Raw genomic sequence first — 15,004 nt, forward strand, 5'->3', positions numbered from 1 at the left:
CTGGCTCAGAGTCATGCATGAAAATTAACAAAATCTTTTCTTTATTAAAAAATAGCATATCTAGTTTATTTAAGATGATTCTTAAATTACTAAAAGTATTAAAAATATGTTTTTATAAAATACATGGAATATACACTCCATGTATGATACTAAGATAATCTGTACTGAGGTACATTTATGGATAATAGGCCATAAGCATCTATCAAAAATTAGCAGATAAGATCTACAGTGGGGAAATGACCAAAAGGGCCCTGGAAGTTGACATGTAAAGAAATTCTAAATGTATTCACAACAACACTGTAGAGTAAGACAATTGTATTTGTGCTTAGTTTTATCTCTGCCACATTAGCATGTTACCTGGTTTCTATGGTTTGTCATTTTCTCAGATTAAAAATAAGAGCGTGAAGAGAGAGCCTAGAGAAAAAGAGAAAATATTTGCCATCGGCATTTCAGATAGAGGATTAATCTCTAAGATATATAAAGAACTATTAAAAAATACCTTAACACTTAAAAAACAAATAATCCGATCAGCAAATGGGCAAGGGAACTGAACAGACACTTCACTGAAGAAGAAATAGGAATGGTCAACAAATATATGAAAAAATGTTCAACATCACTAGCAATTAGAGAAATGCAAATTTTAAAACTACACTGAGGGTTCATCTCTCTCTAGTCAGAATGGCAATTTCAAGAATATAAGTAACAATAAATATTGGTGCAGATGCAGGGGAAAATGTTCACTCATACATTGCTGGTATGAATGCAAATTGGTCCAATCATTATGGAAAGAAGTATGGAGATTCCTCAGAAAGCTTGGAATGGAACCACCATTTGACCCAGCTATTCCACTCCTTGGTATATACCCAAAGGACTTATAATCAGCATATGAGAGTGACACAACCACATAAATGCAGCTCAATTCACAATACCAAAACTATAAAATCAACCTACATGCCCTTCAACAGATGAATAAAGAAAAATGTTGTATATATACACAATGGAATATACTCATCCATAAAAAAGAATAAAATTATTATATTTGCTGGTAAATAGATGAATATGGAGGCTATTATGCTAAGTGAAATAAGTCAGTACACACACAACCCCCCCCAAAACATTGAATGTTCTCTTATGTGAGGATGCTAACACACCACAAGGAGGTGAAGGGCAAATTGGTGTAACCAATCTGGAAATCAGTATGGAGAGTCCTTTGAGAACTTGGAACAGAACTACCATTTTACCCAGTTACCCCACTCCTTTGTCTATACCCAATACTTAAAATCAGCATACTATAGTAAAGCAGCCACATCAATGTTCATTTATAGTAGCTCAATTCACTGGCTAAACTGTGCAAGAAACCTATATTTCCTTTAATAGATGAATTAACAAAGAAACTGTGGTATATATACACAATAGAATATTACTCAGCATTAAAAGAGAATAAAATTATGGCATTTGCAGGTAAATGGATGGAGTTGGAGAATGGTGCAAAGTAAGCCAATCCCCCCAAAACAAAGGCCAAATGTTCTCTCTGATAAATGGAAGTTCATCCATAATGGTGGGGGGAGGCATGGGATAAATGGAAGAGCTTTGGTGGAGCAAAGGGGAAGTAGGGGTGAGTGAGGGTATGGGGGCAGGAAAGATGGTGGAATGAGATAGACATCATTACCCTAAGTATATGTATGACTGCACATATGGTGTGATGTTATATCATGTGCAACCAGAGAAATGAAAAGTTTTGCTGCAATTGTGTACAATGAATCAAAATGCATTCTGCTATCATACATACCTAATTAAAATTAATTAATTAATAAAAAATTAAAAAATATATATAAATTAAAATATAAGAAAGTCTTTTCATACCACAACCAATAGCTTTTTAGAAAAAAGCAAATTATCTTTCTCAATGTTAAACTAACTGTATACTCTTTAAAAAAATGAAATCAGATAATTTGATAGCTTTTTTTCTCATCAATTGTATAGCTGGACTAGAATTTTTTTCTCAGTGTATTTCTTATTTCTTGATAACTGAAAAAAATTACAGTAGCCATGCATATACCATCAAACCTAATTTAATTTCAGATTCGTTACAGAGCTGCTTTTTATTCATCAAAGTCATATCTTGATGGCTTCACAAGCTTAGATAAATCAGGTGTTAAGCAGACACATCTCTGAGGAACCTAAGAATGTTCTCATTTGCAGTTCTCAGCATATCTTATTATTTATTGCCAAAGAAATGACTGATTAACTTTGTCATCTTTGCCCCATGTTTTTTCTCCTCAGGCTGCAGCAGCCTGCCCTCTTCAGTGATGCCTGATCAGACCTATTTAGGATGATGTCTTTGATCACAACATTGAGGCACTTGCGATCTTTGGCTTTGATGAAACATTGTTCCCCTGTAATTTTATGGAAGGGAAACAGAGGCCTAGATGATAAATGACAGTCAACAAAGAAAAACAAACTTATTAAGATTTCATACTATTCTTTGGCAGTCATAATCTTCAAGCACCAAAAAGTGTAGCAGAAGTTGACCAGTGTAGATTTTACTTTAATATATAAACCATTTACAAAATCTTCCCTTTTAAATAATCTCCCTATTAGCTAAAGTACCCTGAAGAAGAAAATACTGCAGGTCAGAACATGCCTTTATGAGTTTTAAAATGTTTTCCTTATATTCTTCCATTGCTATGGTCTGTAAATTTCCTGGCAATCAATTAAATTTGCACTTGCATGATATTTTATTATTAGAAAACTCCTAAGTAACACATGCAAAATTAGAACATTAAACATCAAGGAAAAAATTACATGCCTCTAGGTTTTTATTAATCACATTCCATACCAGAGGCTGAAAGTGTATCAAATCACACCAAATCTTTTTCACATGACAACCTCATAAATTATTCAACTCATTAGTATTACTAAAAAAGCATGAAAAACTCCATCAGTATAAAGGATATTTTCCAACTGGAAAAGGTCAACCAAAAGTTTTAATAACGAAATAGAAGGGAAAGCTTTTCAAAGTATGAAATAAAATTATTGTTCTTTTCCTTAAAAATTATATCCAATTCTGATTATTTGCTCATTTAAAAGAAAGCATTAACAGATTTTTTTTGAGGCTCAAATAAATTGCCTGAAAATAATGCCATGAAATTCAAATTATGGCTAATGTTCCCTCCCATCACATCAAAGTCTAACTACAATTTAATCTAAAATGTTTGGCTGAGTTTAGGGTAACAGAAAAAAATCAAGTGACTCAATTTTTTTTTAATTAAAACATGAAGCTTTCTAAATCTGTTTCACTTCTATTACACTAATATAGTTCCATATTTTTGAAATACATACACTACATTAATAGGTAAGACTCAATCTGTGCTTCCAATCCCAGAGATTGTTCTGATGGCCAGGTAAATATTCCCTATTTAAGTATTTTAGAGTGGCACCCCCAACATATATAACCTATTTAAAAGTGTAAATACTTTGCTGATTCTAATACTTCTAGACATACTAAAAGTGATGTCCATAAAACATTATTTTGTTCCTGAAAAAATTTTGTTGTTACCATGATTGAAATGGTAGCAACAAATGAATAAAAAAGTTTGACCAAATTTTACAGCATAGATAACATACATTTAGTTCTTTTTTTAACATTTATTTTTTAGTTGTAGGTGGACACGATACCTTTAATTTATTTTTATGTGGTGCTGAGGATCGAAACCAGTGCCTCATGCATGCTAGGCAAGCACTCTTCCTCTGAGCCACAACCCCAGCCCCATACATTCAGTTCTTAACTTTTGTTGTCAGAATATAACGATAGAGAAGTTAAAATACTGCAATTGTTTGACATAAAGGAAGGAATAAGTTGAATTTCAATTTGTCCTAGATGCTCACTAGCATTTGCAAGTTTGAGCTATAAATATACCTTTGATCTATGACTATTCACCATCAAAACATTCGATCATTGGATGTTAGTATGTGCACTGCCAGACTTTGGCAAACATAAATATATTTAAATATTTAACATAAGAATATTCAAATGATAGGCTGAGTTTTACGTTTTCTGAGATTGTTTTATTGCTGTTAGTTTTATATGTATGTTCTGAAAATAAAACCTTTGCTTAAAATATAGAAAATCTGTGTTCAATTAAGTTTTTCAACATTTATTTTGACTGGATGAAGTGCTTTATAATTAATTGCTGACATTTACTTCCTATTTCTACTGAAAAAATACTTTGTATATAGGGTAGAGGTCATGAAAAAGGTACAATACTGCAGTTTTCTCTTGGCATTTTATAACTTCTCCTTCTCTTTCTCTGGAGAGATTCCTCTAGAATCTAGAGATTCCCCACTCACCTCTCTGCATCCTCCATATTTCACTGCCCTTTTTTTTCACATTTTGCATTTATTAGGGTTAGAAAGTTTTTGTGTGTAATCCATTGAGAAAATAAACTGTATTATGAACAAAGAACTATTTATCAATCATAGAAAATTTCAATCTGGATGGTTCACTTATTGCTCCCAAATAAATGAGAATTAACACATTAAAGTAATTGTGAGAATTAAAATGGGTAATAAAAATATATGAACAATGTTCATTACTGGTATTTCTTCAATGTATATGATTTATAAAATTCTGATATGATTAATCTAAGTTAAAATTGTTGAGCATTTTAAAAAATGGGTAAATAATCTGAGCATGATAGCACATGCCTCTAACCCCAATGACTCTGGAGGCTGTCAGCCCCAGTAAATTAGTAACACATTGTGTCAAGAGGGAAACAAGGGTAAACAGACAAAATGTTCCTGAGTAAATGGGCACAATCTATAGTAACAGAATTTTTATTAAACTATAAAATATTTTTATATTTACTATTTACCATACATTTTATAAAGCATAATTTAAGGTAAAGTTCTATTGTAGCGATATAGCTGATGATATTGTTAATGGCAGGCCATCTTTTTCAAACTTCGTTTGTAACCTATTGGAGGATGGGGAATTAAATTGACAGATTGTAACAGGATTTTTATCTGTGTTAATCTGAAAAGAATAGCACAGGAATATTACAGAAAATTTCATGTAAAGAGGTTATTAATAATATATTTGTTTCAGTTAACATAGATATATGTATATATGTATATACACATAACATACATATGTATGTATATATTTCTATGTATACATATGTACAAACTTTTATATACATAGATACATGTAAGTCTGCTTATAGAATTACAACATAATGTTTCTTTTCCAACATGGGTCTTAGTCACCAAAGTTTGAAAGACACTGAAGAAGAAATTGATGACTTAATTCCATTTATTTATGTAGGCTTTATGAAATGACGCTGGGTAATAACCAACTATATAGAATCTTTAATCTCTTAAAAGGAAATTGAAGGGTCCTAAGTATACCTAGTGTAAGGAATATAGGGTTAAACATAACTAGAAAAATTCTGAAGAATAAAGCAGAACAAAACATTTCTGACTTAAAATATGGAGAACATTAAATGCCAGTGGAAAATATAAATTCTCAAACACAAAGGGTCACCTCATATCCAGCAATATTTTTTGTTTAAGAGGCATGAATACTAACCATATTCTATTGCAGCTTTCAGCAATGCTTCAGCATGAGTGGAGCCAAAGGCATTACGAACAAATCGTCTCCTTCTGCGAAGATCATCTTCCCAGTAATCCAAACGCCAGAAATCATGCAACTGGCTAAATATGCAAAAATAAAGAAACAGTATTAATTACTATGAATAAAAATCTATAACTGGAAATTTATTCTTCCCATAAAATTAAAGCTCTATTTCTTTGGTCTCAAAAACCAAGATGATTGTTGAGATATTTATATTTTACACTTCTTTTCTATACATGTTTCCTTTAGAAATAAAAAAAAATCTTAAATTAGAAATATTCTCATATTTTAGGCATTATAACACTCAGCTCTGTTTTTAATTTTTTTTACCATGTTCTTTCTGCTACTAAAAATCATAAATCATGAGGAGGTTAGTAACAAATGCAACATCAAATTACAACTATTAATGACACAGTTTGCCTTTTTTTACACTGTTTTTAACAAGGCCTGTAAATCACAGCATAGAATTCAACTACAAACAGTTTGCAATTTAATGACCGCTTTCTTAGTAGACTGAATTAAGAAGTATAAAATATTGCCCACTTGGATTTGGTGGAGCAATGATTAAAATAATGTGCTGAAATATTCATTGAAATAATTCCCTGCTGCCCACAGCAACCTGAGAAAAGTGCAATTTTATCCATTATTAATAATACTGAATTAGAGCTGCAAAAGATTTCAGTCTGTGGTAATTGTCTTGGTAAATTATTATTCTAATGCTAACAGAGTCCTTGGATGATTTTACAGCTTTTTACTAATATAAACCATTAACAACCAAAGCCCCATCATTGAAAAACACTGTCATTTATACTCTATATTAAGAAACAGTGAAATATTTCAGAAACTACTGAAATGCATTCATTGTATATGCAACAGAACATCTCATGATATAATTTTTGCTTTCAATTTAGTTTCAATAAACACTGAAGATAAATATCACTGCTTAAAAAGTTGTTTTTTCTGTATTAGTATGTGGAATAATATACTCAAAAAGATAATATCCTTAATTTCCTGAACAGCACTATTCATAAAAACATATAAAAAGCTTTCATAAGAGATTTGATTTCACTTTTATATTTTGATATCTTGTAGTAGAAAAACACTTTAAGTTTGATAAGGCAGGATCTGTATGCATTTTGCACATTATTATAATTCTGGTACCATGTCTGATAATGCTATATTTAGTAACAATTCAATGAATTAATTAAATATTTTTCAGAAAAAAACTATAGACATATAGTTATTGAGAAAAACAATTTTGGGGGCTGGGGTTATGGCTCAGGGGTAGAGCATTTGCCTCGCATGTGCAAGGAAGGCCCAGGGTTGGATCCTCAGCACCACATAAAAATAAATAAATAAATAAAGTTATAGAAAAAAAAAGAAAAATAATTTTGAAAAACAGATTTTATGCTTATATAATTTTGCTATGTATGACTCAATTATAAAAGAATACAATAATATAAAAATATAAAAAGCATTAAAATTATAAACATTTGAAATATACTTTAATATATCTTTATTTTTCTGTACCTCAAACTTTATTTTTCTACTAAAATAATGCTTACCTGGTAAATTCTCATAATAAAGTATATCTTTATGACTAATTTAACTAGAATTGATTTCTAGCTATAAAAGTATAGACTAATCCCAGTTATTGAAAAAAGACCCTGTTAAAATCTTGCTAGAAGGGTTTTCCTTAAAATTGTGTTAAAATTAAGTAATTGAATTCACCAGCAGATACCAGAGATCTTATGTTATCTCCAGTTTCTCACCATAGCCAAATGTACCCCTATTCCTTCCAAAAGAGCAACTGAACAGCGCTTGACATTATAAATAAAACAAACTCAAGAAGACTCTGAAAGGTGGAGAGAAGGAAGACTGGCTAAAGTCCTTAGGACACAGGGATGAGGGGGATGAGGTGCCTTTGCCTCATAAATCCTGGATGGGAAGCAAAGAGATCAACAACCCAGACAGGCCAATGGGTAGTGAGAAAAGCTGCAATGAAAATCTGCTCTCTTTAGCCCGAGGACAAAAAAACAGGAAGCCCAGCAAGACAGAAATCTTTGATACAACAGCTGCTATAGTCCAGCCAAATTTCACAGAAAAACTAGGGCCCCACCTCACCACCACAGCAAAGAATGAGGTGGGAAACTTGTGGAAGTATAATGAGGCACCCAAACACTCTCACTGAGGGGGTTCAGAGAATGCCAAGTAAGGAACTAGGACTTTCATTTCAGCTTCCTGGTAACAAGGAGCTCTACCCACCGGGGTCAGCAGAGACCATGGAGGCAGTCTGGGTTTCCCTCCTCCCTCACTGGATAGTAACAAGTCATCGCTCACATCCCCCGGTAGGATAATGTCACAGGAGACATAGGGGATATTCAGACACCAGATGGGGGCTGGAACTCTCATCCACACCAGACAGTAAGGAGGAACCCCAACTCCTTGGGTTTCTGGAAGCCATGTGGGAAATCTACATTTCTGCCTTCCTTGCCAGTGCAAGGCGTGCCCCTGTTCCCTGAAGGAGCAGAGCCACAGGAACTCAACTAAAAGAGAAAGCTTAAATGAGATAAAAGTCTCAGAGCATCACAAAATATCTAGCTTTCATTCCAAAATTACTTACCATACCAAGAACCTGTAGGATCTCAAATAGAGTGTGAAAAGATTACTAATAGATGTTAACATTGAGATGAGATGGTGAAATTTTCTCTTTTTTTATGTGTGTGTGGGGGTATCAGGGATTTAACCCAGGGGCGCTTAAAGATTGAGCCATATCCCTAGCCCTATTTTGTATTTTATTTAGAGACAAGATCTCACTGAGTTGCTCAGTGCCTCACGTTTGCTGAGGCTGGCTTTGGAGTTGTGATCTCCTGCCTCACCTCCAGAGTCATTGGGATTACAGGAGTGTGCCATTGCACCTGACGAGATGGTGAAATTTTCTGGCAGGAATTTAAAGCCATGAATAAAATAGAGCTTCAAAAAGCAACTTTGAGTATGGTTGAAATGGAAAAGGAAAAAAGAAAACCTCAACAAAAAAAACATAAAATGCAAAGAAAAACCAAATGAAACTTTAGGTCTGGAAAATACAACAATCAAAATTAAAGCAGATTCAATAAAAGAAGTAAAGAACACTTAGCTGGAATGTAGAACAAAAGAAATTACTCATTTTGAATAACAGATAGGAAATAGACTGACCATACTCGGGATAAAGGCAAAGAGTGGGATCTGTGGAGTTGTGTTGTCTAATATCTAACATTTGTGTCAAGAGAATCCTAGAAGAGGAGAAAGCAGTTAGGGATAAATAGTACTTAAATAATGGCTACATAATTACCAAATTTGGCAAAAACCATAAATGTACAGATTTTGGGGGGATTTTTTATTGGTGCATATTAATTACATGTAACAACGACTTTCATTGTGTCATATTATAAATGTACTGATTTAAGAAGCTGATAAGCCCAAAAATATCAATGCCAAGACACATCACAATCTTCTGAAGATTGAGGACTAAGAAAATTAAAAAAAGAACTCATAAAAAAATGGCAACTCTTTTACAAAGACAAAACGATCAGAATGACTACAAATTTCACATCAGAAATGATGGTGGCCAAAGGAAGTGACAAAATATTTTTAGGTGTTGAAGGGGAAAAAAAGAACTATTTTACTTGAGTCTTACAGCCTGTACAAATACCCCACAGAATAAAGGAGAAATGAAGATATTTTTAGACAAAGAAAAAACAAGTATTTATTGCCATATTAGAGCTAGTAAACAGAAAGCTAAAGACAATTCAATAAACATGAGGGAACAGATAAAAGAAGAAACACTGCAAAATCAAGAGAGGGAAGACAAACGAAAAAATTGTAAATATAATAGGCAGCTCTTTTCTTCTTGAGTGTTCTTAATTTTATTTTACTATTGAAACAAAAATTTCAACACTGTCTGGTATGATTTGAAGTGTATGGAGAGGTATTATTTTGGACAAATGGAAATGGGGAGGTAAAAAGATATGAAGGAAGGCATAGTTCCTCTACTTCACTTGGACTGGTAGAATGACAAAATCAGTGGACTGAGGAACTGCAAATATAATGTAGGATTTAGAGATACCACTTGAAAAGCTGTACAAAGAAAGATACTCAAAACAATATAGATGAATCAAAATGGAATTAAAAAAAATGACCAAATAACCCACAGAATGGATAACAGGAAAAGTAATCCATGATTCAAAAAGAATTTCAAGGGAAAACAAACAAACCAGAACTGCATGAAAATAACAACAACAAAATAATCAACATTTGTCAAACAAAACTGTATTAGTACTAAGAGGAAAATTTATAGTACTATGTGCATACATTAGAAAAGAAGAAATATATTATATACTTAATCTAAAAATCCCACCTTAATAACAGAAAAAAATAGGACAGCAAGCAAAAGGAAGGAGGTAATGAAGAAAAACACAGAAGTCCATAAATATCAGTGACCAAAAAAAGAGAGAGAGAGAGAGAAAATTTATGAAACAAAGGTCTGCTTCTTTGAAAAAATTCAGTAACACTGATCTATCCCTATCCCAAAGAAAAAAAACTAGACACAACTTATTAACATCAGAAATTAAGCAAGGGATATCACTACAGACTCTGAAGACAGTAAAAAGAAGTGGTAATACTATCAAAGACTATGCTCATAAATCTGACAGCTTAGATAAAACAGACCAACTCCTCAAAAAATATAAAATTACCACAACTCATCCTATGTAAGACAGAACACACAAATTAATTTTATAATGACTAAAGATATTTCAAACATGGTTTAAAACTCCCCTGGAAAAAATATTTCTAGACCCAGATGATTTCACTGGGGAATTCTACTAAATATTCTATTAAGAATCTTCAAAGAAACTATAGCTAACTTTATACTTCAGGGTGAGATTGAGTACTCAACACGGATATTGGGAATAAGTCAAAGCTGTGTCTCTGACCACTCATATTCATTGAAGCACTGGAATTTCCAGCTAATGCAATACGCAAAAAATAAATAAAGGAAATAATAGGAATACAGATAGAAATAAGAGAAATGAAATCGGCTCTATTTGTAGATTATATGACTGCCTATGTAGAAAATCACAAAAAGTAGAAAGTAGGAATCATAGGGGTGGGGAAAGAGGAGTTAGTAGGCAATGAATTGACCAAATTATGCTATATAGATTATGTTACATAGATTATGAATATACCACAATTATAATGAATCGAAAACAAACAAATTTCCTATAACTGATGATTGTGATCATCAAAATTATAGGATACAAGACAAACATATAAATATTAATTGTATTTTTATATACTAGTAGTTAACACATAGATTTTAAAATAAAAATAAAATATGACTTAAATCACTATTCAAGGGAGAAATATTTAGGTATAAATCTAACAAAATATGTAAAGAACTTGTGAGATGTAAACTATATAATGTGATATGTAAAACCACATAAATAAAAGGGAAGGCTTATCATTTTAATGATTTGGAAGACTCAACATAGTAAAGATATCAAATCTTCCCAAGTTTATGTACATATTTAATATAATTTCATATATATAAATAAGATTATTCTAAAGTGCACAAAATAAAAAGTTAAAGCAGTAGGGATGGTCTACTTGTTTTCAAAACTTAACATGATTTAGCTATTTTGACTATGTAATACTAGCCTAGGAATAAATACAGATCAACAAAACAACAGAGAACCCGAACTAAACCCATTGTATGTATGTATGTGTGTGTGTGTGTGGGTATATATATATATGTATAAAATAAAAAATATATATAATAAAATACATATATATGTATTCACTTGACATTTGATAAAGGTGAAAAACAAATTCAATGGAGAAAAGAGATCCTTTACACTAAATGGTACCAGAGCAATTAACATCATCATCAACACCGCATATCCCGGCCAAAAAAATCCCCAAACCTTAACCTAAGTCTCCCAACTTAAATAAGAATCAACTCAAAATGTATCACAAACATAAATAACTGTAAAACTGAACATTTTAAGAATAAAGAAACAAAAACTTTGCAATCTAGAGCTAGGCAGAGTTTTTAGACTTCACACATTAAGCATATCTATAAAGGAAATACAGATAAAAATATAAAAATTAAAAACATTCATTCTATAAAACAATATGGTAAAAGGATAAAAAGATGCCAGAATGGAAAAAAATGTTTGCAAACCATCTATCCGACCAGAGACTAGTAGCTGAAATATATCTATAATTCCCAAAGCTGAATAATACAAAAGGAAGCTAATTAGAATACTTTCTTTGTGATATTACACTGTAGCTTTGCAGAATGTTAAAATTGGGGGAAACTGAGTAAAGAGCAAATAGAAACTCCCTTTTATTTCTTAAACTGTATTCTGCCTATGAGAAAACTGAGATCAGGGATGGTATTAGAAGGGCAAAATGAGAAGTGATCCATTACCCTCTCTTGTTTCTTATAGGGAATCAGGATGTGTAGAAGAGCTGTCATTTAGTTTTGGCTGCCATCTTATTCCCTCCCATACTAGAGAGACAGAGGTACCTTATGGATATTAACCAGTAGTTCAAGGGATCTATGACAGAATAAATGATTCATATCAGGGAAATTATTCTTTCCCCCAATATCATAGGTCATTTTAAATTCTAATTTGAAAAAAAAAGTTGTATTTGGTCATGTCTACTTTTTAAAAAAAATTGCTATTTTTTGCATTTCAGAATCTACCATGCTCTTTGATTCAAATGTTTTTGTGTTCTGTTATACTTTATTTTTCCTTTACCTTTTTAAACTAAACATAAGTCCTTATGTAAGTAAAAGAAGTCATACACCCATACACCTCCCCTCCCTTTTTTTGGGTTGGAATTTTTTTTAAGCTGGAATATTTATTCTCTGATCTTCTGATGTTTTCCTGATTGTCTCTATGGAAATTATTTTAGATTACTAAGTATCAATCTCTCCTCATATTTTGGAGTTTCCCCTACTTAAACAAACATAAAACTCTCTTAAAGAACTTTCTATTTCTTTTTGAATCATGCATGTTTTACTCTCTAGTTTCAATATAGTGGAACTATGTATTAATCTATACACAGAAATAGATAGACTGTGATGGAAATGGTCTCTCTGAAATTGAATAGTGGGCCAGCTGGAATTTCCTGCTTTCAAATTCCCTACAATGTGGCAGTAGATGATTTTCTAGCCTTCTTACCACTCTATCCTTTTTTACTTACCTTCCCAACAATGGTAGAAAGTGGGGATTTTAAATAGTATAATCACTTACTGACAGAAGCTCAATATTAGCAAGAAAAACTACTGGATTATTAGTTTGTTTCACAGATGCTCCATTCTGATGGAAGAGAAATGTGTTCCCTATATGCAGACTAGCTAGTTCCCAGTATGATCCAAGTTCCCTATATGATCCAAGAGAACTATTCCACCAGGGCAGGAAAAAAGACATCTGTGGTCCTGAAGCACTGGCTGCTGGAGGGTGCAGAGGTACAGGGTAGAAGTTCATAAGAGGTTTATTATTTGGGCTAAATGCATAGTTTATAGGAAAAGTAAAGCAATTATATTGCACCTGTTATGTACTCTGTGATGAACACAGAAGGAGGCTCCTTTTCTCTGCCTGATGGAGAGTTCTTTTTTTTTTTTTTTACTTTGGAATTATAATCTTTAATTAAGCTAAATTTTTCTTTTTTTTTATTGGTTGTTCAAAACATTACAGAGCTCATGATATATCATCTTTCATACATTTGACTCAATTGGGTTATGGATTCCCATTTTTACCCCAAATACAAATTGCAGAATCACATCGGTTACACACTCACATTTTTACATAATGGCATATTAGTGACTGTTGTATTCTGCTACCTTTCCTATCCCCTACTATCCCCCTCCCCTCCCCACCCATCATCCCTCTCTACCTCATCTGCTGTTTTCAATTCTCTCCCTTGTTGGCCCCCACTTTCCCCTCATATCCTCTTCTATGTAATTTTGTGTAACATTGAGGGTCTCCTACCATTTCCACATGCTTTCCCTTCTCTCTCCCTTTCTCTCCCCCCACTCGTCTTTGTTTAATGTTAATCTTTTCCTCATGCTCTTCCTCCCTGTTCTGTTCTTAGTTGCTCTCTTTATATCAAAGAAGACATTTGGCATTTGTTTTTTAAGGATTGGCTAGCTTCGCTTAGCATAATCTGCTCTAATGCCATCCATTTCTCTGCAAATTCTATGATTTTGTCATTTTTATTGCTGCATAGTACTCCATTGTGTATAGATGCCACATTTTTTTATCCATTCATCTATTGAAGGGCATCTAGGTTGGTTCCACAGTCTAGCTATTGTGAATTGTGCTACTATGATCATTGATGTGGCAGTAACCCTATAGTACGCTCTTTTAAGATCCTCAGGGAATAGTCCGAGGAGGGCGATAGCTGGGTCAAATGGTGGATCCATTCCCAGCTTTCCTAGGTATCTCCATACAGCTTTCCAAATTGGCCTTACCAATTTGCAGTCCCACCAGCAGTGTACAAGTGTACCCTTTTCCCCACATCCTTGCCAACACTTATGGTTGTTTGACTTCATAATGGTTGCCAATCTTACTGGAGTGAGATGGTATCTTAGGGTGGTTTTGATTTGCATTTCTCTGACTGCTAGAGATGGTGAGCATTTTTTCATGTACTTGTTGATTGATTGTATGTCCTCCTCTGTGAAGTGTCTGTTCAGGTGCTTGGCCCATTTGTTGATTGGGTTATTTGTTATCTTATTGTTTAATTTTTTGAGTTCTTTGTATATTCTGGATATTAGGGCTCTATCTGAAGTGTGAGGGGTAAAAATTTGTTCCCAGGATGTAGGCTCCCTGTTTACCTCTCTTATTGTTTCTCTTGCTGAGAAAAACTTTTTAGTTTAAGTAAGTCCCATTTGTTCATTCTTGTTATTAACTCTTGGGCTATGGGTGTCCTATTAAGGAATTTGGAGCCCAACCCCACGGTATGTAGATTGTAGCCAACTTTTTCTTCTATCAGACACAGTGTCTCTGATTTGATATCTAGCTCCTTGATCCATTTTGAGTTAACTTTTGTGCATGGCGAGAGAAAGGAATTCAGTTTCATTTTGTTGCATATGGATTTCCAATTTTCCCAGCACCATTTGTTGAAGATGCTATCCTTCCTCCATTGCATGCTTTTAGCCCCTTTATCAAATATAAGAAAGTTGTAATTTTGTGGATTGGTTTCTGAGTCCTCTATTCTGTACCATTGGTCCACCTGCCTGTTTTGGTACCAGTACCACGCTGTTTTTGTTACTATTGCTTTGTAGGACAGTTTAAACTCTGGCAGCGCTATACTTCC

The 15,004-nt window shown here is 33.1% G+C and overlaps 1 protein-coding gene across 5 annotated transcripts in view; it reads right to left on the reverse strand.

Annotated features, from left to right (window-relative positions):
- Positions 1–15,004, reverse strand: part of Nbea (neurobeachin) — a 603,852-nt gene that overhangs the window by 206,534 nt on the left and 382,314 nt on the right. For all 5 annotated transcript variants that reach the window (XM_078016116.1, XM_021730370.3, XM_021730357.3 and 2 more), the window contains one exon: positions 5,591–5,715. In XM_078016116.1, the coding sequence (XP_077872242.1) occupies positions 5,591–5,715 (125 nt within the window). The remainder of the gene's footprint in view (positions 1–5,590; positions 5,716–15,004) is intronic.

This window comes from Ictidomys tridecemlineatus, chromosome 6 (assembly GCF_052094955.1).
Source record: "Ictidomys tridecemlineatus isolate mIctTri1 chromosome 6, mIctTri1.hap1, whole genome shotgun sequence".
NCBI lineage: Eukaryota > Metazoa > Chordata > Mammalia > Rodentia > Sciuridae > Ictidomys > Ictidomys tridecemlineatus.